Source organism: Malaclemys terrapin, chromosome 8 (assembly GCF_027887155.1).
Source record: "Malaclemys terrapin pileata isolate rMalTer1 chromosome 8, rMalTer1.hap1, whole genome shotgun sequence".
In the NCBI taxonomy this organism is placed as follows: Eukaryota; Metazoa; Chordata; order Testudines; family Emydidae; genus Malaclemys; species Malaclemys terrapin.
In genome coordinates, this window is record NC_071512.1 from 46,321,838 (window position 1) to 46,342,067 (window position 20,230).

Here is a 20,230-nt window from a genome sequence, read left to right on the forward strand (position 1 = left end):
AAATCACTGCAATCGCTTCGTCCCCTCTTCTCTCTCTCTGGCGCTTTGTGCGCATTCTGTGCATGCTGCGTGCTCTCTCCTGCACTTCACCTTTGTTTCCTGCAGTCTGGAAGTTTTTCCTTCTTGGTTTCCCATCTCTTTCCTTGGCCAGATTCCTCTCTGTAATTGTCTTTTACCTTTTCTAGTCTCCCCTTTTCAGCTGTGTGAACTATAGTCCCAAGGAGCAAACTACACCCCTTCCCCGCCAGACACACACACACAAATACACACACATGCCAGACCCGCATCAGAGCAGGGATGCTGATAAAACGGCTGGGACTGAGAAGAGTCTGCATTGCTGCTGCTCCAATTTTGGACTGTCATTCTGGCCCCAGTCGGAGACCACAGGAGCAGATTTATTCAGACCTTTGTCCATTTCAAAGCATTTCAGCTGGAGCAGCCCCGAGGGGCTGCGGAAGGGGTTACCTGGCACAGAACTTCATTCAGAGCAGAGCTAGAGCATGTGCTTCACTGCTGGTAGCCAGTGCTCTATCTTAGTCCATAAAGATGTACTGGTTTCACTAAAACCCAGTCACTCTTGAGCTCTGGAACTATTAGCTCTGTGTCCTGCGGGGTTTCGGGGCCACACTGGGATGTGAGTGTGTCTGTTACTGACAAGTCACTGTTGGTGGAGGGAGGTCACCGAGTGATGGAGAGCGCAGTAGCTGGAGAGTGGCTGAGATCTAGTGGCCAGTTGAGTGTATTACAGAGGAGGATTCTAGATCAGGGGATGCCATCTGGGTCACAGCTTCTCCATTCAGGGATATTTCAGGCCAGAAGAGACCGCTGTGATTATGTAGCCCAGTAGTTCTCAAACTTTTGTACTGGTGACCCCTTTCACATAGGAAGCCTCTGAGTGCGACCCCCTCTTATAAATTAAAAAACACTTTTAAATATATTTAACGCCATTATAAATGCTGGAGGCAAAGCAAGATTTGGGGTGGAGGCTGACAGCTTGCGACCCCCCATGTAATAACCTCGCGACCCCCTGAGGGGTCCTGACCCCCAGTTTGAGAACCCCTGCTCTAGCCTGACCTCCTGCATCTCCTCCCTGTCTCATATTGACTCTCTGATATAGTATTTAGTGGGGGGGCTCACCTACTGCACTGGAGGGGGCAGTCAGAGTGGGAGGCCTCTCCTCCTGGGCTTGGGGTGGGGCGGACCAGGGCCACCTGCCGTCTCCTTTTGAAGCTGGCCAAGAGGATATTCCTTTCCTCCCTGTGGGAAGGAACCCCCAGAGCGACCCTCACCCCAGCTCAGCCCGATCCGAGAGCAGCCCTGGTCACTTCAGGAGGCAGGGCCATGCATGGCCTCATCCAGAAAGAAGCTGGCTCTGATATGGGAGGGAGGGGGAAAGGTAAAGCCAGAGATCCCAGAGACCCCCTCCAGGATGGACACTCCCTACTCATGGCTGCTACGTCTGAGAGAGCCATAATAACTCTATGCATCGCTGTCCTCGTCGATAACCCCAGCCTGAAAACACAATGCCTCTACATTGGTGCAGCTTTCCTGCCCTGCCTCCTCAGCAATTGCTATTATTAGTGACCCCAAACACAGACCAGGACCCCACTGTGCTAGCTGCTGTACAAACACAGAACACAAAGACAGTCCCTGCCCCTGAGGACCAGGCAATCTAAGACAAAAGACAAATCAGGAATACAATAACCAGTTGTAATGAGAGAAAACTGGTCAGAATTTAAAGCCTGTATGTACATAAGACCACTGAAATGCAGCCACCTCTGGGGTGGGGACAACTGGTATGCAGTGTGGGGGAAGGGGAATGATGGCCAAGGACAACAGGGTATTTTAAAAAAGTGTAGAGCTGACAGGATCACAGTTTAAGGTCTCATCTGAAAGACCCACAAGGAGTCAACTGCATGTAACATACAGTGCTAGGCAGGCCAATCGTCCTGTTTCAAACCGGACTGTCCTTTTTTGGGTGGTTTGTCCCCACTCTGGTATTGAGACAAAACCGAAGGTGATTTTGTCTGGTATTGGACGGGGCCCCTTTTGAAGAGCGTGCTGCAGCGCTGGTGTGAAACGCCGGTGGGATGGAGTGGTTCCCTCTTCCGCATGATCTCCTCTGTGCAGTGTGACCTCCTATGCACCGTGCAAGCAAGGTCATGCCAGTGGGGCGGGGTGGGCCCACGCCCCGGAAGCACTGGAATACCAGGTACTCTGGTAATGGGTGAGTGGCTACCAACCCGGCACACCTATGCCTTCAGGAGAAGGGCTGAGTCAGCTCTGGTGTGATTCAAACCTGGGAAATCTAATCCAAGCTGGATGCTTTCACCACTGAGCTCGGCCTTCCAGGCAGGGGCCAATTAAAGGGGGAACCTCAATCAAAAGTCAAGATCTGATCCACTGGTGCAGGAAGTGTCTCATTGCTTGCGAAGGAAGGGGGGAAGTGAAAAGGAGGTGACTGTCTATCCCAAATGCTCCAGTATAGGAAGGCAAGGGGCAGCGGGGAAAGAGAAATAGACGAAGACATTCATAATCTTATGGGCTTTAGAGGTGGAAGAGCCCTAATAGGCCACATTCATCCCTGGCGGAACTGCCTGAATCTGTTAGTTACTGGAGTGATCTGGTCCATCAGGCCCTCTTGTGTCCCTCCTGACAGTGTGGGACTTCCCCCTACACTATGACTAGTGCTTTATATAATTACAGACGAGTCTACACTTAATTGCCTGCTTTTCACCACCTGGAGCACACCCAGCTCTCCAGTAACACAACTTGAGAGATTGCGCTTTTACCCTCTGGTTCTTCCGAGAGCCACCGCTCTGCTTGCATGGAGAAGTCATCAGACAGCTCGTTTTGCGCGGGGGCGCTCCCAGGGCTGAGGGTCTGAATCCCGGGGGGTTGTAGCTTTCCCTTACAAACAGGTTTCTACTCTTGGCCAAGGATGACTCCCTTCAGGAAATGAAATAAACAAGAGTGAGGATTGTTAGCACAGCCGGGGTCACCACAGTTGTTGTTTCCATGGCCAGAATTGCAGCTGTCACTCCCTCAGTACCCACATTTTCCTGCCAGCTCATGACAAACAAGGTGACCATAAACTCTGACTTTAGGAGAGCCAAGGCAGTTTTTCCTCATGCTGTCACTGGGATTATGCCCTCTCTGTCAAACTGCCTCCCCATCATGGAACCTTGAGAGCCTCCTATGGGTCATCCGCCAGGAGGCTCCTGACAACGAGCATGGGGCGGCTCTCCGGCCACTCAGTGCCTCTGTCCCCGCACCTCTCCACTGACCTGCCCACTCGGGGACAGGATCCAGAGCTCAGTGCTTCCTAAATCTCACAAGCCTCTGAGCTATAATGGGAAGCTTCAGCTGGCACAGAATGGGGTTGCCCACTTGAAGCCAAACTCTGCTAAGTGTGCAGAACTCCCAGATAGTAAGGGTGAAAAACTGGGATGGGGGTGGCGGGGGAATAGACTAGGGTTACCATACGTCCGGATTTTCCCAGACATGTCCGGCTTTTTGATCCTCAAATCCCCGTCCGGGAGGAAATCCCCAAAAGCCGGACATGTCTGGAAAAATAGGGAGGGAGGTGTCGTGGGGCTTGGCTGGTGGTGCTCGGCCAGTGCTGCTCGGCCAGAGCCGGGACCCGAGCCGAGCCGCTGGGACCGGGGCTGGGGGTGCCTGAGCCGCTGGGGCCGGCGGTGCTCGGCCGGAGCTGCGGGGCCGGAACCGGGGCCGGTGGTGCCCAGGCCGGAGCCGCTCGGCTGGAACCGGGGCCCAAGCTGCCGGGGCCAGGGCAGGCCGGAGCCGCTCAGCCGGAACCAGGGCCCAAGCCACCGGGGCCAGGGTGGGCCGGAGCTGCTCAGCCGGAACCAGGGCCGGCGCCCCAGGACCTGAGCTGAGCAAGGCAGGAGACGCCGGGGCCAGAGCCTCTTGGCCGGGGCCGGCCGGCCGCCGGAGGGAGCCACTCGGCCGGGGGGGGGGCTGGACTGGGCCACGCCTCCTCGCGCCCCGCCACCATCCCAGCCCCAGCTTACCTGCTGCCTCCCTGTTTCAGGCTTCCCGCGAACATTTGATTCACGGGAAGCAGGGGAGGGGGAGGAGCAGGGGGACGGAGCGTTCAGGGGAGAGGGCGGAGTTGGGGCAGGGACTTTGGGGAAGGGGCAGGGGCGGTCATCTAGTCCATAGAATATCAGGGTTGGAAGGGACCTCAGGAGGTCATCTAGTCCAACCCCCTGCTCAAAGCAGGACTAATCCCCATACAGATTTTTACCCCAGTTCCCTAAATGGCCCCCTCAAGGATTGAACTCACAACCCTGGGTTTAGCAGGCCAATAATCAAACCACTGAGCTATCCCTCCCCCTAAAAAATATGGTAACCCTAGAATAGGCGCCTATATAAGACAAAACCCCAAGTATCAGGACTGTCCCTAGAAAATCAGGACATCTGGTCACCCTAGCAGAACTCCACTGTCTCACTGGGAGCTGGATCTGTACAGCAGTCATTCCTACTCAGTGGTTTTTCTTGCATGCAAAGCATTAGACCTGTATTACACAGGCCTCCATCTGTCTATGAAGAGGTGCTCTGAGTCTATCTCTCCATCTTCCATTCTGACGCGGTGACGTCAGCCAAGGAGCTCTCCTAGATAGTCCCGACACCAGAACATCTGAGCTGGAGGCGGAGTTTTCTCGGTGAGGCCCCCTCCACTCTAGAACTCACCCCCACTGGTAGTCCAACAGCATTCATTGACTTTCACAGGACACTTCAAGGCCTCTTTGGTTCTCTAGGCTTGTGCATGGGGCTGGCTCAAACACGAAGGGGTTTTTGGGAGCTCTCATTAGTTGCTATTGTGCCTCTTTAGTTATGGGCTAATTGATGTAGGCTTTTTAAATATGTGCATCTTATAACAAGACACAACAAACCCTGCCCCAGGCAGATCCTGCCTTTTGGTACTCATTATGCAAGCTTTTCCCAGCAACAGACTGGCTCTCCATTATGGGGTAGGGGAATCCCACTGAATAGTGCTGAATTGCGTCCCATCACAAAACGCCGACAGGTGACTAGAGTGCCCATCACTCCAGCCTGGACCATGAGCGTGTGCAGTCAGCAGCTCAGCCAAGGGCTGCCTCTGTCAGGTAATGAGCCAGTGACAGACCCAGTGAGCAGGAAAGCACCCTGTGCACTCGCTCCCTGTTTTGCTGTCACCCGTGGAAATGGTATTGCACTTCCTGGGGCTCGTTTTGACTAAACTGTTCCCTTGCGGGGTGTTGGTGGAGACTGGGGAAGCACACACGGCTGCTGTCCTTGCCATAATTGCTCTGTGGGGAAAGGAATTCAGAGCCAGCTCCTCTGCTGGTGTGAATTGTCGCTGAAGTTAGATTTATGCCAGCAGAGGATCTGGCCTTCCAGTCTCGGGGACCTTTCAGCAGCACTAAATCCTCCCTCTCCATCAGTCTCTCCACCTCAGCTTCATTCCTCACCTGTCCCCTCACCCTCTTCTCCCCTGCCCTATCCCCCTAACCCTCCTTCCCTTCAATGTCCCCCCTCTCTTCCCTTTTCTTTCCATTTGGCTTATCCTCCCCCCCCCCCAAAAAAAAATCATGGAACTAACATGACATCACATAGAGTCAGCGTCATAGGGTTGAAAGCCAGAAGGGACCCTCCCCCCGACCTCCTGTAGATCACAGGCCACCAACACCACCCAGCACCACACAACCCAACCACTGAAATTCGACCAAAGTGTTACAGCCCACAGGCGACCAGACTATTGTGAGCTGCAGGCAGAGAACAGGAGGGGCTGAGGTGCACTCAAGTCCAAGGCCCCTGCAGTGGCAGGGAATTGGTTAGGTGAGACATGCCCAGATAATCCTGGCAAGCAATCAGTGCCCCATGCTGCAGAGGAAGGCACAAAACCCCCCAGGTCACTGGCAATCTGAGCTGGGGGGGGGGGGGGGATCCTTCTCAATCCTACGTATGGTGATCTGTTCTACTCCTTCCCCAACCTGGGTCTGTCTGAGCTATTTGTCAGGGGTTTGGGGCAGGGGCTGCTGCTAGCTACTTTATGCTCAGACAGTGCCCTACACAAGGGGTCCCAGGTTTTGGTGAGTCCTTAGACCCTACCACAATGAACATGATTAATAACGACACATGATTGCTTTAAGAACAAACGAACACTCCTCAAACCCAGCTAAGAACGCTACCTTCTAGTGGGCTTGCCTGGGCTATGCGAGGAGCTGCTCTCCTTGCTGAGCTGCCAGGTGGTAGCAGGACCCGGAATGCGGTCGATAGTTATAACAGGAACCTAGAAAGAAATGAGAGTGGCTCATCTCCAGTCATTGATACACCTGCTGTATCAAACCTGATGGATTCCCCGGCATTGTGCTCCAGTGCTCACTAGCTATACACTACTGGCAGCCACAGACATTGACACTTTGCACCCACAGTGTTAGGTAGGTGACGAGATTTTGCCTCCACCTCTGGATCATTGGTTGGAGATGCAGAGTAGCAGCAGGCAGGGTTCTAGCCAAGCAGAGCTTCTACTTTGATAGCATAAGAGTTCTGAGCACCAAGCAGTTGGAGGAAGAACCTAAGAATCACTCGGACAAGTGGGTGCATACTCCTGCTTCAGTGATAAAGCAGGTTGTATTAACTTTCGGCCAGATTCTGCTACCCTTACTCACATCAAGGAGCACCTCGCTGCTCTCAGAGTAAGGTGCTACTTGATGTGAGTAAGGTCGGCAGAATTGGGATTTAAACAATACACATCCTCACACCCAGGCAATGCTTATTCCTTAGGGTAAATGGCAGGAGGTTCTACTGAAAAACAGCCAGGCCACGGAGAGCTGGGTTCAAAGAGTCAGGGGGTGGCCACATCCCAAGGCCCCTGGGTAGAGCGGGTCAGAAATCGGAATTTCTGTTTCCTGGGAAAGTCCGGGATCTCAACATTTGTATTTTTACTACCAGGAACAAAACGTTGAGTTTCAAAATTTCTCATTAAACCAAATTTTTAAAAGAATTCCTTTTGGGTCACGTGAAATGTTTTGTTTCAACAACCTCAACTTCCCAGGGGCGGCGGGTTTGTATAATTTTTGGTGGTGCCCAGAACAGGTCCAAGTCCCGCCCCCCACACACCTGCCTTGTAAGCCAATATACAGTAACTCCTCACTTAAAGTCGTCCCGGTTAAAGTTGTTTTGTTGTTACGTTGCTGATCAATTAGAGAAGTGGCTCTCAAACTTTTTTTTTCACGGACCACTTGAAAATTGCTGAGGGTCTCAGTAGACCATTTAATGATCTTTCCAAATGTTGTCTGTACCGTTAGCTAACTATTGTAAAGCGCTTTGGATAAAAGTGCTATATAAAAAAACCTCAATAATAATTAACGGGTTTTTTGTTCTACACATAAAAGCACACAACTCATTTTAATATCAGTAGTCTTAACCTTTCTAATGTGATGGATATACCCTCTCTCCCCCACTGCGTCAGCCCCCGAGCTGGGGCTGGGAAGGAGGGGGGTGGTCTCTCCCCTGCCACAGCAGCCACAGAGCCGCAGCCCTGGAGCTGGGGAAAGTTGCCTCTTTCTCTGGCCACCACAGCCCCTCTTCTCACACCACTGCCCCATTCCACCTACCCCGTATTCCCCCCAAGGCCACCACCTGACCTTACATGTGCATCTTCTCCAGGGTCCAGACACCTAATTAGTGGAGCCATCCCTGCACATCTCTACTAATTAGGTGGGTGGCCCTTCATTCTCTTGTGTGCGGCTGCCCAGGCGCGCAACTTAGAGGGAACTATCCGCGGACCACCTGAATGGAGCTCATGGACCACAGTTTGAGAACCTCTGAATTAGGGAACATGCTTGTTTAAAGTTGTGCAATGCTCCCTTATAACGTTGTTTGGCAGCTGCCTGCTTTGTCCACTGCTTGCAGAAAGAGCAGCTCATTGGAGCTAGCTGGTGGGGGCTTGGAACCAGGGTGGACCGGCAGCCCTGCTATCAGCTCCCCAATCCCCTAAATTCCCTGTGCAGCAGTCACCCAGCAGGCTATCAATTGCCGGGCAGTTCAGGTGTCCCCCCCCTACAGCCGTGTGCTGCTCTTGCCCTCTGCCTTGGAGCTGCTCCTGGGAGCCTCCTGCTTGCTGTGCCAGGGGGAGGGGGCAAAGAGGGGTGCTGATGTCAGGGTGTCCTCCTCCTCCGCTCCTGCCCCCCGTCTCCACAGAGCATGGGGGGGGGACACACGACAGGGCTCAGGAGTCAGACAGGGGGAGCTTGCTGGCAGCAGCAGCTGTCTCAACTTCTTGATCTACTTAAAAAGACAATGTACTTAGAGTAGGGTCAACCTACTTAAAGGGGCAATGCGCATCTCTCACTCACACACAGAGTGTGTGTCTCTGTCTCTCTCTGCCGTGCTGTCTTCCCTCCCTCCATTCGTGCTGCCTTGTAGAGTGTGAGGCTACATTAACAACAATGTGTTAACTCTTGAGGGCTCAGCAGAGCGCTAGTTCATCATTTAGCAGTAAAGCATTCCCTGGGAAATATCCCACCTTCTTCCACCCTCTGTCTCCTCCACCTCAACCAAGCTTCACAATCATCATAGCTGTGTACAGTATTAAATTGTTTAAAACTTATACTGTGTATATGTGTGTGTATATATAAAAATATAGTCTTTTGTCTGGCAAAAGAAATTCCCTGGAACCTACCCCCCCCCCATTTACATTAATTCTTATGGGGAAATTGGATTCGCTTAACATCGTTTCGCTTAAAGTAGCATTTTCCAGGAACATAACTACAACGTTAAGTGAGGAGTTACTGTATATTTTTAAAAATAATGTAAAAATGTGAGGGCTCTGGGGTGGGGTGGGGATTAGGGGTTAGAGGTGTGGGAGGGGGCTCAGGGCTAGGGCAGAGGATTGGGGTGCAGGGGTGAGGGCTCTGAGGTGGGGAAGGGCTGGGGATGTGGATTTTGGGGTTCAGGCAGGCTAGAGAGGAGGACCCCCAGCCTTCTCCCTGCTGGCAGCAGTGAGCTCCAGGGAAGGGGCCCTCCTCTTCCCCCCTGCACCACACTCACCCTGCACCACTGTCAGTGCACGTGCTCCTAGGGCCCTCTCAGGTCCAGGAAGCCCCCTCGCCTCCCCAGTGGTGGGTGCCGGGAGGGGGGCTGCCATCATATGTGCGCCTCCTCCCCTGCTGCTGCCACTCACTGTAGCCTCACTGGGGGTGAGGAGGGTCCCGCCGGAAAATGAAAGGGTCTGAGGCGGAAGGGCAGGCTCAGGGTCAGTCTGCCCTGTGACTAGTGAATGGGGGGCACTAGGACCCCTCAGCGGCAGTTGATGCTGCAAGCCAGCAGGGAGTCAGCCTCCAGCTGCAGGGGAGAGGCAGGGACAAGGGCCTAGGGGAGGTGCGTGGGGGCAACAAAGCGGGGGCTGAGGGACACTTGGGGAAAGCAGGCGGGGCTGGGGGAGAGACCTGGCCCCGAACATTGGTGGAGACGAGGCCCGGGCCCTGAATATTGCTGGAGCCCGGGCACCACGGGCCCATACAACTCGCTGCCACTGCAACTTCGGACTATTTCAGGTTTATATGATTTTTTAAATTATTTTATAATTTCTACTATAAATCAAACCGGTCTGTTCTGACCAAACGCTGCATTGTGATTTTTGTCCAAAACAAAATGTCACGGAAATCAACACGGTCCCTTGGGACGGTTTGATTCTGACAAAGCGGCATTTCCAGACGGAAGAAAACACTCCATCGGAAGCGTTTCCACCAGCTCTGCTCCCGGTGCAGCTGGCATCGGAGCAGGCTGCTTGGGGTGACTGGATATTTCGGATTTATCCGATCTCCTGTGACGGTGACCAGACCAGATATTCATAGATTCATAGACTCTAGGACTGGAAGGGGCCTCCAGAGGTCATCGAGTCCAGTCCCTTGCCCGCATGGGGCTTTGTTTTATATACACAATTATTAACCAACCTCCCCCCCCCAAAAAAAGTGCCCTGATTTTTCACACTCTATCAGGCCCCCTATCTCCGGCCCTGGTCCAGCCCCACGCTCTAACCTCTCTGGCAGCAGCGCGCTCCCGCTCCGCCCCTTGCCCGCCCCTTTCCCAGCCCCACACAGGCTGGTGTGTCTCGCTGCAGAGCCGGCAGCGCACAGGCCAGCAGGGGGCAGCCCCGCGCGGAGACAGGCTCAGGCCCTGCCTACATGGCGGGGAGAGACTCGCGCCCCGCGCAGACAGGAAGCGGCTCCCCAGCGGCCCAGGCCCAGGTACCGCACCCCGGTTCCTTCCCTTCCCCGCCCCGTGCCCGGGGGGCGCAGAGCGGGGGCCCCTCGCCCCGGGAAGCTGCTGACAGCAGAGCCCGCGGCTCGGGGCAGCAGGAGCCTAGCACGGCCCCCTGCGGGGCCCGCTCCCGCTCGGGGGAGCCGGGGGTGGGTGCGGCAGCAGAAGGCGGGGTTCGCCGCGTCCGGCAACTGGAGGAAGGGAAGCGGCAGTGTCGGGTCCCAGTCCCGCCTGCTGCCCGAGCTCCGCTGGGGGCGCGCTGCGTCTCCGCCCCGCGTGTCTGACCTGTGCAGCCCCCCACACTCTAACCTTTACAGCCCAGCCTGCACCCCTCCCCGATCTATACAGCCCCCACCCCACAACTCTCTGACCTCTACAGCCCCGCCTACACCCTGATCTGTACAGCCCATCACCTCACAACACCCTGCGCTGTACAGCCCCCGGCTCCACCTACACCCCCCGACCTGTGCAGCCCCCGACCCTGCGCTCGAACCTGTGTATAGCCAAGCCTGCACCCCTCCCCGAGCTCTAGGGTTACCATATTTCAACACTGAAAAAAGACACTCCATGGGGCCCCAGCCCCGCCACAACTCCGCCCCTTCCCCACCCCCATTCCAACCCCTTCCCCAAAGTCCCCGCCCCAACTCCGCCCCCTCCCCTGAGCACGCCGCATTCCCCCTCCTCCCTCCCGCCCCCCTGGGCTCCGGCTGCTGCTGCACTGGGGAAGTTGCTTTGGCCCTGGCGTGCGGTGGAGAGCGGCGGGAGCCGGGAAAGTTGGAGCCCAGGGAGGAGGCGGCTGCGTGTGCCGCCCGCCGCCTCTGTGCCCCGGCAGATTGGCAGATCACGGGAGTTGTAAGTTTTGCTGCAGCCATTCGCACTCAGGCATTACCACGCCTCCCTATTTTTCCGGACATGTTCGGCTTTTTGGAAATTCCTCCCCGACGGGGATTTGAGGACCAAAAAGCCGGACATGTCCGGGAAAATCCAGATGTATGGTAACCCTAATCTGTACAGCCCCCACCCCACAACACTCTGACCTCTATAGCCCCACCTATACTCCGATCTGTACAGCCCACCACCTCACAACACGCTGTGCTGTACAGCCCCTTGCCCCACCTACACTCCCCCAACCTGCACAGCCCCCCGCCTACAACCCCCTGCCCTGTACAGCCTCTCTGCCTACACCTCCTGATATGTACAGCCCCGCCTACACCTCATCTATACAACTGAACTCCACCCCCACACCCACTGTATACAACCGCCTGTCCCCCACAGTAATCTGTACAGCCCCCCCGCCCCACACCCCTCTACCTGTATAGCTCCCCACACAACACACATCCTAACCTGTACAACCCAGCCTACACCTCCCCTACACCCCATCTATACAACTGCCTGTTTCCCACCCCCTTGATCTGTTCAGTCCCCTGCTTCACACACCCCAACCTATACAGCCCTGCCTACACCCCAGCTTGTACAGGCCCACACTTTCCCCCACCCCGGTCGGCCTGTACTGCCCTGCCTATACACCTCAACCTGTACAGCCCCCTGATCTGTACAGCTTGACCTACACACACCCTGATCTGTACAGCCCTGCCTACACTCCCAATCTGTACAGCCCTGCCTACACTCCCAATCTGTACAGCCCTCCACCCACAACCCCAATCTGTACAGCCCACCCTACACCTTCCTGACCTGTACAGCCCCGCTACATCTCCCCAATCTGTACAGGCTCCCATCTCCCTCCCCTCTGTTCAGCCCCTACACACTCCCTGACCTGAACAGCCCAGCAGACCCCCCACATACTTTGATCTGTACAGCCACACACACATACCGCTGATCTGTACAGCTCTGTGTACACCCCCGATCTTCACAGTCACATACCTCTGATTTGTACAGCCCTGCATACACTTCTGATCTGTACAGCCACATCCCCCACACCCCCTGATCTGTACAGCCGTGAGCACACACACCCCTGATGTGTACAGTCCTCTGCTCCCCATGTGTCTGATCTGTACAGCTCTCCAGGGTTTAGCTCCTGTTGTCTCTTCCCCTCCTAGAGTTTTCACCCATGCCATTTGCTCTGCCCAAGCACCGAGCTGGTAATCTTTGGGGCATGTTGCAAAACCAGGCACGTTTACTCAGGCTTTCCTTGAGCGGGGAATGGGCTCAACTTCTGAGAACTGAGCTGTTCTCGATCCTGCTGGTCTCCATGGGGCACTGTGCTGGCACAAAGATCCATCCACCCAGCGCTCATTGCAAACCTGGGGCCTTAGCGGGCAGACTTCAGAGATATAATGGTTCCCGCACCCAGGGCCTCCTACACTCCTACGAGGTAACTGTGAGTCCTTGGTGTGTTTCATCCACCAGCCCTTTCCAAACACAAACGCAATTGGATTTCTATTTTGGCCTCGTTCATGAGTTCCGTAGTATTTACAGTCAAGAAAAATTCCTCTTTGCCTGTAGTGTAAAGATATTTTCACTCTCTTTTCAAAATTGAAAGAATCAGGTGAAATTTGACCTAGAAAAGTTTTTCATTAAAAAAAAAAATCCACTGCAACCAGGGATTTCCTCATTTATATAAAGCCATTCCTGCAGCCTGGGGAACGCCCAACATTGCAGCGCTGTGCTAGGACATGAGAACCTAAACCATTTGTTTCCTCTGAAGGACAAGAAATGTGATGGGTGAAATCCTGACTCCCTTGAAGTTAATGTTAAAACTCCCACTGCCGTCAGTGAAGTCAGCTCTTCCTCCAGTGCGTGTAAGAGAGTTGCTGTTCAGAGTTCACTTGGACTTAGGACATTGGAACAAAAAAGATACAGGAATAAGACATCAGGGCCAATGTTCCCTCTAATTTTTTACATCCATGTGTGGAATGAATTTGGTTATGTGCACCAATATGGAGGTGATGTGTGGTGGGGGTAGGGGTGAGGAATTTGGAGTGTGGGAGGGGGCTCAGGGCTGGGGCAGAGGGTTGAGGTGCGGGGGGATGAGGGCTCTGACTGGGGATGAGGGCTCTGGGGTGCAGGCTGCCTTGAGCTGCAGTGGGGAGAGAGGACTCCCCCCGAGTCCTCTCTTGCCACAGCAGCTGGGGGCGGGGCACCTCTCCCCGCCTGCATGGCCCTTGATAGCCTGCTGCGCGGCCGCACAGCTTAGAGGGAACATAGATCAGGGCTTGAATTTTACCCCTTTTAGTAAAGGATTCCCATCTGCTCTGTGGAGGGGCAGAACAGACCCAGCCTAACCCCATGCAGGGGCTGCTTGGCTCCTTTGCCTCTAGCTAACTTCCTTCCCCACCATCTGTCCTGCAGCATGCATGGTGCAGGCAAGGGGCTCAGCCGGTGCTAGGACCCAGAGCTCTCAATGCAATTCTCTCTGCAGTCACTGCCCAGTAGCTAGCTTGGTATTTGGTTCTGCTCAGAGAGATTAAGGGACTTGCTCAAGGTTGCATGGACTCGGGATGGAGCTGGGAACAGAACCCAGGAATGCCGACTCTTAGGTCTCTGTTCTAATCTGTAGTTACCAGAAAAAGCACCCGAAGATGCTCATATGACAGAAGCCTTCTGGCTAGCAGTGTGTGAGAGAGTCCAAGGGAACTGAATGTTGCTGCCCTAACAGCAGTGCAATAGCTTATTCTGTGCAAGGTCTCCTGCTTTTCTCAAAGAGCTCCCGGGCCTTGCCTGGGGATCAGAGTTCAGTCATTGAATCTCTGGTCTGCATTGCCTAGCAATTGAGTGATCCGTTGTGTGTTTGTTTTCTAGGAGCTGGCAGGGCTCTGCACAGAATGAAGAGGTGACTCTCAGCCCCAGCCTGATGCACAGAGCTCTGAGCGCTTTGTGATGAGCCCTTCTCGGAGGAGGGGACTACAGAAACCTTCTACTTGTGCACTCCTGGAGAACGAGCCCTCCTCTGCGTGTGGTTCTCCCAGGTCTGTGTGAGGGAATCTCCAAGAGGCTGCTGACGCAGCAGGGCTGTGCTGGGAGAATGGTCTGTGCCCAGGTGGAAGTGAGCCCTGCGAAGTGCTGGCAGAAGGTGCTGTATGAGAGGCAGCCCTTCCCAGATAACTATGTGGACCACCGGTTCCTGGAGGAGCTGCGGAAGAACATCTACGCCCGCAAGTACCAGTATTGGGCAGTGGTGTTTGAGTCCGGGGTGGTGATCCAACAGCTGTGCAGCGTCTGCGTCTTTGTCGTCATCTGGTGGTACATGGACGATGGGCTGCTGACCCCACAGTGGCTGTTTGGGTCTGGCCTGGCCTCTTCCCTGATTGGCTACATCCTGTTTGATGTCATAGACTTGGGGGTGGGGAGGAAGCAGAGCGGTCGGACCCGGTGGGCGGATCTGAAAAGCACCCTGGTGTTCATAGCTTTCACCTATGGCTTCTCCCCAGTGCTGAAGACCCTGACGGAGTCGATCAGCACGGACACCATCTACGCCATGTCGGTCCTCATGCTCCTGGGGCACCTGATCTTCTTTGACTATGGGGCCAATGCCGCCATCGTCTCCAGCACGCTGTCCCTCAACATGGCCATCTTCGCCTCCGTGTGCCTGGCCTCCCGGCTGCCCCGCTCCCTGCACACCTTCGCCATGGTCACCTTCGCCATCCAGATGTTTGCCCTGTGGCCCATGCTGCAGAAGAAGCTCAAAGCGCGGACACCCCGCTGCTATGTGGGGGTGACCCTGCTCTTCGCCCTGTCTGCGCTGACTGGGCTGCTGACCATCTCGGGCGTCGCCGCCCTTCTCTTTGCCCTTCTGCTGGTCTCCATTTCATGCCTGTGTCCTTACTGCCTCATCCGGCTGCAGCTGCTCAAAGACAACATCCATGGGCCTTGGGATGAAGCTGAAATCAAGGACGACCTCTCCAGGTTCCTCATGTAGACTCGTCCAGGACACACAGCAGGCCGGCAGGACCCCTACAGTGCTACCGGAACAAAAGCCTTCTGCCTTAGAGACGACCTCCTGAGTGCCAGAATCACAGAGAAGTGTGGGGGAGGTTGCAGTGTTAGAACAGAGCCTCTTCTCCCAGAGTGAGACAAACAGCTTGGTACATACTAGAACTTCCCCCCAACAATGTATATGTGTATTGCTCTCACTCATTAATACTAGCTGAGCTCCAACCGCGGAAGCATGGCAGAGCACAAGTAGACAGAGGACTGCAGGCAGATGCCAGCATTTTATCCACCACGTTACCTGCTCAGAGCAGGTCTCCATGACGTATGTGGCACTTAATACCAGCTATAGGGCACGAGCGTCTTCTCCCCACTAGCGCTGCTGTTGGCTCTGCTGCTTGGGGAACTGAATTAATGGTAACAATAGTGGGGAATGTTTTAGCCAAAGTTTGCTGGTGTAGGCGAGGCCCACTGGAATTGCTGGGTATTTGGAAAGCAGCTTTCGAAATCTCTTTGGCAAGCTGGACTTTCTGGTTATTAAAAGCATCCAATCCCTCAAACCTCTCTGCCTTTGTCATTCTTCTGTGAAACAGCCCAGCGGGAGCAGCACATGGGGGGAAGCTGATGGGGCAGGCAGATCAGATCCAGGGGCTGTATTTTGTTAAAGGACAGAGCTTTCATTTCTTAGTTCAGAGGTGTCACCGCAGAAGCAGGAGTGTGGGGCAGGGGGGCAGATCAGGAGTGGGAATGCAGGATACCTGACTCTGCAATGGAAGGCCCTGTGTTTGCTCCCATTCCAGTGTTGCATGGGATTTCTATGCGTCACTGTAACAGAACCAGTGAGAAACTCAAGCAGAGCACCCTGGCTTTATCTCCCTGCAGGTTGCAAAGCTGTCGGGTCCGATGTGTGTCTGGAAACATCCCCAGGTTCTTATTGCGTTGGCATCTTCCCTTCTCAGGCTGTTGTAGCGCTGGGTATTTCCGCTAACAGACAGGCACAAGCAGAGGAAGGGGATTGTTTGCCAAAGGCTTCCAGCAACACTTTGGTGAGCCAGCTTGGTCTGCTTGGCTGGAACACGAGATGATGGACGTGCCTGAATTGTCTGGCCTTATCGTGCTGCTCCCCTTTGAGTCCAGTCCATTACCGACTGACTCAGCTGTGGCTAGTGCTGTCTCCTTCCCACGAGAGCAAGACAGCTCTGAGAGGCCTCTCCGTTCACACCTCTGTGCTACCTGTGCTCTGCAGGACTGTTTGTTCCCAACACGCTTCAGCAGGGATCGCTCGCTCTCGGTGTCAGATCCGAGGGCTGGATTCTGGGTTTTACACGTTCATTCAGGGAGAGGCTTAGTTTAAATCATGGTCATGGGTGTAACTCCCCCGACACCACAGATGGGTTTGTTTCATGCTGCTCATCCATGCACTCTTGCTCTGATGTGTGAGCTGATCAGCGATCCATGGCAGTGCTCCCTGCACTGGACAGGTTGGTGCTCAGCACTCGCCCTCTGGAACAGCTGTTCCCGCTAGTGCTCCGAGTCCTGCTGGTTACTTCAGTGCTAGGACAGCGTGGCGGGGAGGGGAGGGCATGAAGAACAGACTGAGAGGAGTCGAACAGCAAGAGAGGATTGGTGGAATGGCTCAGCTGTACAATAAACCCCAGCCTTAGCATGCAAGGTCACCTCCTGTACCCAGACAGCACCATGGAAATGATTATTACAATAGAGCAGTGGTTCCCAAACTGGGGTTCGCAAAATGTTACAGGGGGTTCTCGTGAAAAAATTCCCTAATGGCAGACAGAGCTGTCCCTAGGGACCCCAGGCACCATGGGGCCAGCAGCCCAGAGCCCCTGGACTTCCAAGAGCTAAGCAGATCAAAGCAAGCACATCTGTCACACTGAGGAGATTTAAACTTCAAGACTCCTTATAAGAAATGGAAAGGGAGGTGGATATTTTTTGGTGTTTTTAAAATTAAATAGGCAGCTAGTGTTGTTTTTAAAATTATTATGAAGAACAAGTTTAAGTTTTGTTCTAACATGCGTTGTTTGCCTGGACTGCTCAAGACCTGAATGCTTGTGTAGGAGGAACTCTTTAAATTGGCTTCTTAAATACCTTCATGCTTGTTTCACATCTGATACTCGTTGATGAAACATAGGAGCCTTGTCTTATAACAGGCTTATTCAAAGTGATACAAGTTACGAAAGTGACATCTTGGAAGAGTGTTGCCGTTTTCATAATGTAATAAAAATACTGTAATGATAAATAATAATTAATAATAAATAGTGTGTAATAAGCATGTCATAAAAACAAATTTTATATTTCCAAGATCACTGCTTTTATAATTTGTACTCGGGTAAAGGAGAAAATCCCTGGAAATATCCATTTTTAGGAGGGGGTTCGCGAGACTTGACATTTTCGTGAAAGGGTTTCACAGGTTGTTAAAGTTTGGGAACCATTGCAATAGAGCCTGGGGGCCCATTGTACATACATAGTAAGACAGTCACTGCCTTAAAGAGCTCAGTGTAAATAGACTAGCCAGACAGAAGGAGATGATAATACGTCCTTTTCTACACCTCCAGAACGGAGGCACAAGTGTCCTGCCCACAGGTCGCAGAGGGAAGAATTGAATCCAACGCTCCTGATCTCAGTCCAGTGCCTTACCCATGAAACCATCCATCCCCTCACCAAACAGCCAGCTAGTTTTGGACCACTACCAACCAGCAGCCTGCCCTGGCATGGAGGGCAGCTGCTAGATGCACACACAGACCCAGAGGAGTTAGCTAACTTAGAGCCCAGCTCCTTGGGCTGTTGGGGGAGGGGGCGCTGCACAGCCACTGATTTGGCCTAGAACTGGTGGAAGGAGTGAGCTAAGGAGGAACCTGAGGCTACGTCTGCACTACGAGCTAAGGGTCTGATTGCCTTGCTCAAGTCTGCGTACTCACACTCTCAGTGAGCTAGCGTGAGTATAAATAGCAGTGTAGTCACAGTACCAGCACAGGGACACTGCTTACACAAGCAGGGGACTCACACCCTAGTTTCCAGTATAGCCTTTGTCCCACTGAGGAAGGGAGGGAATTCCACCTGTAGGGGGCAGCATGGGGGAAGGCATGAAGACGAGGAGGATTAGGAAGGGAGATGTGCACAATGATCACAGGGCGAGGAAGGAATAGCATGCAATTCTTCCTAAGCTGTCTGGCTCATAGAAGGAGAATGCTGTAGAAAGGAGTACAGCCCGTGCTACTACAATAGCAGCAGGACCAATGCACAGAGGAGCTATGAGAGGAGTGGACTGTGCGAAGGAAAACAGCTCACCTCTGTCATGTTACTGTAGGAAGAGCTAGGAATGCAAAGAGCAAAGGTAACCCAACATGCAGCCAGCAGATGGTGCTCCTCACAAACCGTTCCGGCCACATAAAGCAGCAACCCCTGACACAGGCTGCTTTGATTGACTGCACTCCTGTCCCTCAATGCTAATTGCATCCATGTGATCATTCCTCAGTGCCCTGGCTTTAAGAGCAGAGCTAGCTGCTTCTGGGGAAGAACTAAGCTAGACCGATTCCTAAGGAGCAAAAAACTCGTTTTTGGGCTAACATCCCCGGCAAAGTACAACTGAGGAGGAAAGAAACCACACCTCTGTGGCTACATAGTATTATCCCCAGCCAGAGGGGATGGCTTAGTTAGGGTTACCATACGTCCTCTTTTTCCCAGACATGTCCGGCTTTTCGGCACTCAAACCCCCGTCCGGGGGGGAATTGCCAAAAAGCCGAACATGTCCGGGAAAATGGCGGCTCTGCTCCTCCCCTGACTCTTCGGCTCTGTTTAAGAGCCGAGCTGCCCGAGCGCTATGGGCTTCAGGCAGCCCCCTTGCCTCCGGACCCCAGCTGCCGGCCGGGCACTTCCCCTCCCGGGCTCCGGCGGCGCAGGGTCCGGAGGCAAGGGGGCTGCCTGAAGCCCATAGCGCTCGGGCAGCTCGGCTCTTAAACAGAGCCGAAGAGTCAGGGGAGGAGCAGAGCCTCCAGCCGTGGCGGCTCTGCTCCTCCTCTGACTCTTCGGCTCTGTTTAAGAGCCGGGCATGGGGGCTGCCCGAAGCTGGTAGCGCTCGGGCAGCCCGGCTCTTAAACAGAGCCGGGCTGCCCGAGCGCTACCAGTTTCGGGCAGCCCCCATGCCTCCGGACCCTGCGCCGCCGGAGCCCGGGAGGGGAAGTGCCCGGCTGGGGGCGCAGGGTCCAGAGGCAAGGGGGCTGCCCGAAGCCCAAGCACTACCGGCTTCACGGTTTGCCGGGCAGCCTCCAGACCCTGCGCCCCCAGCCGGGCGCTTCCCCTCCCGGGCTCCAGCTGCGCTGGGGAAGCGCCGGCTGGGGGTGCTGGGTCTGGGGGCTGCCCGGCAAACCATGAAGCCGGTAGCGCTCGGGCAGCCTTTTCCCCGTGGCTGGGAGTGGGAGGGAGGAGGGGGCGGAGTTAGGGCAGGGAAGGGGCGAAGTTGGGGCAGGGCTGGGGGTGGGGAAATGGGCGGGGCCAGGGCCCGTGGAGGGTCCTCTTTTTTTATTTAATAGATATGGTAACCCTAGCTTAGTTGTCTAAGCCATGGATGTGCAACGCTCAGACTCCCTGGAACCACAGCGTCAAAGCCCAACAGGGTTGACTCTGCAGTGTGGAGCTCTGCTGGTTTGAACTAAATGGTGGAGTCTCTGTAACTTGAAGTCTTTCAATCAAGATTTGAGGACTTCAGTGGCTTAGCCAGAGGTTACGGGGCCTATTAGAGGTGTGGGTGGGTGAGGTTCTGTGCCCTGTGATGTGCAGGAGGTCAGACTAGATCAGGGGTTCTCAGACTTCATTGTGCCACGACCCCCTTCCGACAACAAAAATTACTACATGACCCCAAGAGGGGGGACCGAACCCTGAGCTCGCCCAAGCCCCGCTGCCCTGGGTGGGGGGGGCAAAGCTGAACCCCAAGGGCTTTAGCCCCTGGGGGTGAGGGGAAGGTTGTAACCTGAGCCCTGCCACCTGGAGCTGAAGCCCTTGGGCTTCGACCCCGGGCAGTGGGGCTCAGTCTTCACTTCGGCCCTGGTCCCCAGCA

General features: G+C 54.5%; 1 protein-coding gene across 4 annotated transcripts; it reads left to right on the forward strand.

Annotated features, from left to right (window-relative positions):
- Window positions 1–10,127: 10,127 nt before the first annotated feature.
- On the forward strand, window positions 10,128–17,480 carry PIGC (phosphatidylinositol glycan anchor biosynthesis class C). Of its 4 annotated transcripts, none has more exons than XM_054038138.1 (3): window positions 10,128–10,259; window positions 12,938–13,031; window positions 14,032–17,480. In XM_054038138.1, the coding sequence occupies exon 3, from the start codon at window positions 14,255–14,257 to the stop codon at window positions 15,146–15,148; it is 894 nt and encodes a 297-aa protein (XP_053894113.1). In that variant the 5' UTR covers window positions 10,128–10,259; window positions 12,938–13,031; window positions 14,032–14,254; the 3' UTR covers window positions 15,149–17,480. The 4 variants fall into 4 exon arrangements, with proteins under 4 accessions (XP_053894113.1, XP_053894114.1, XP_053894112.1 ...); XM_054038139.1 differs by having other exon boundaries at window positions 12,938–13,025; XM_054038137.1 differs by lacking the exon at window positions 12,938–13,031.
- The last annotated feature ends 2,750 nt before the right edge of the window (window positions 17,481–20,230 follow it).

What these genes read in the sequence shown, in the direction of transcription:
- PIGC (XM_054038138.1), top strand. Translation starts at nt 14,255, where the DNA reads ATGGTCTGTGCCCAGGTGGAAGTGAGCCCTGCGAAGTGCTGGCAGAAG.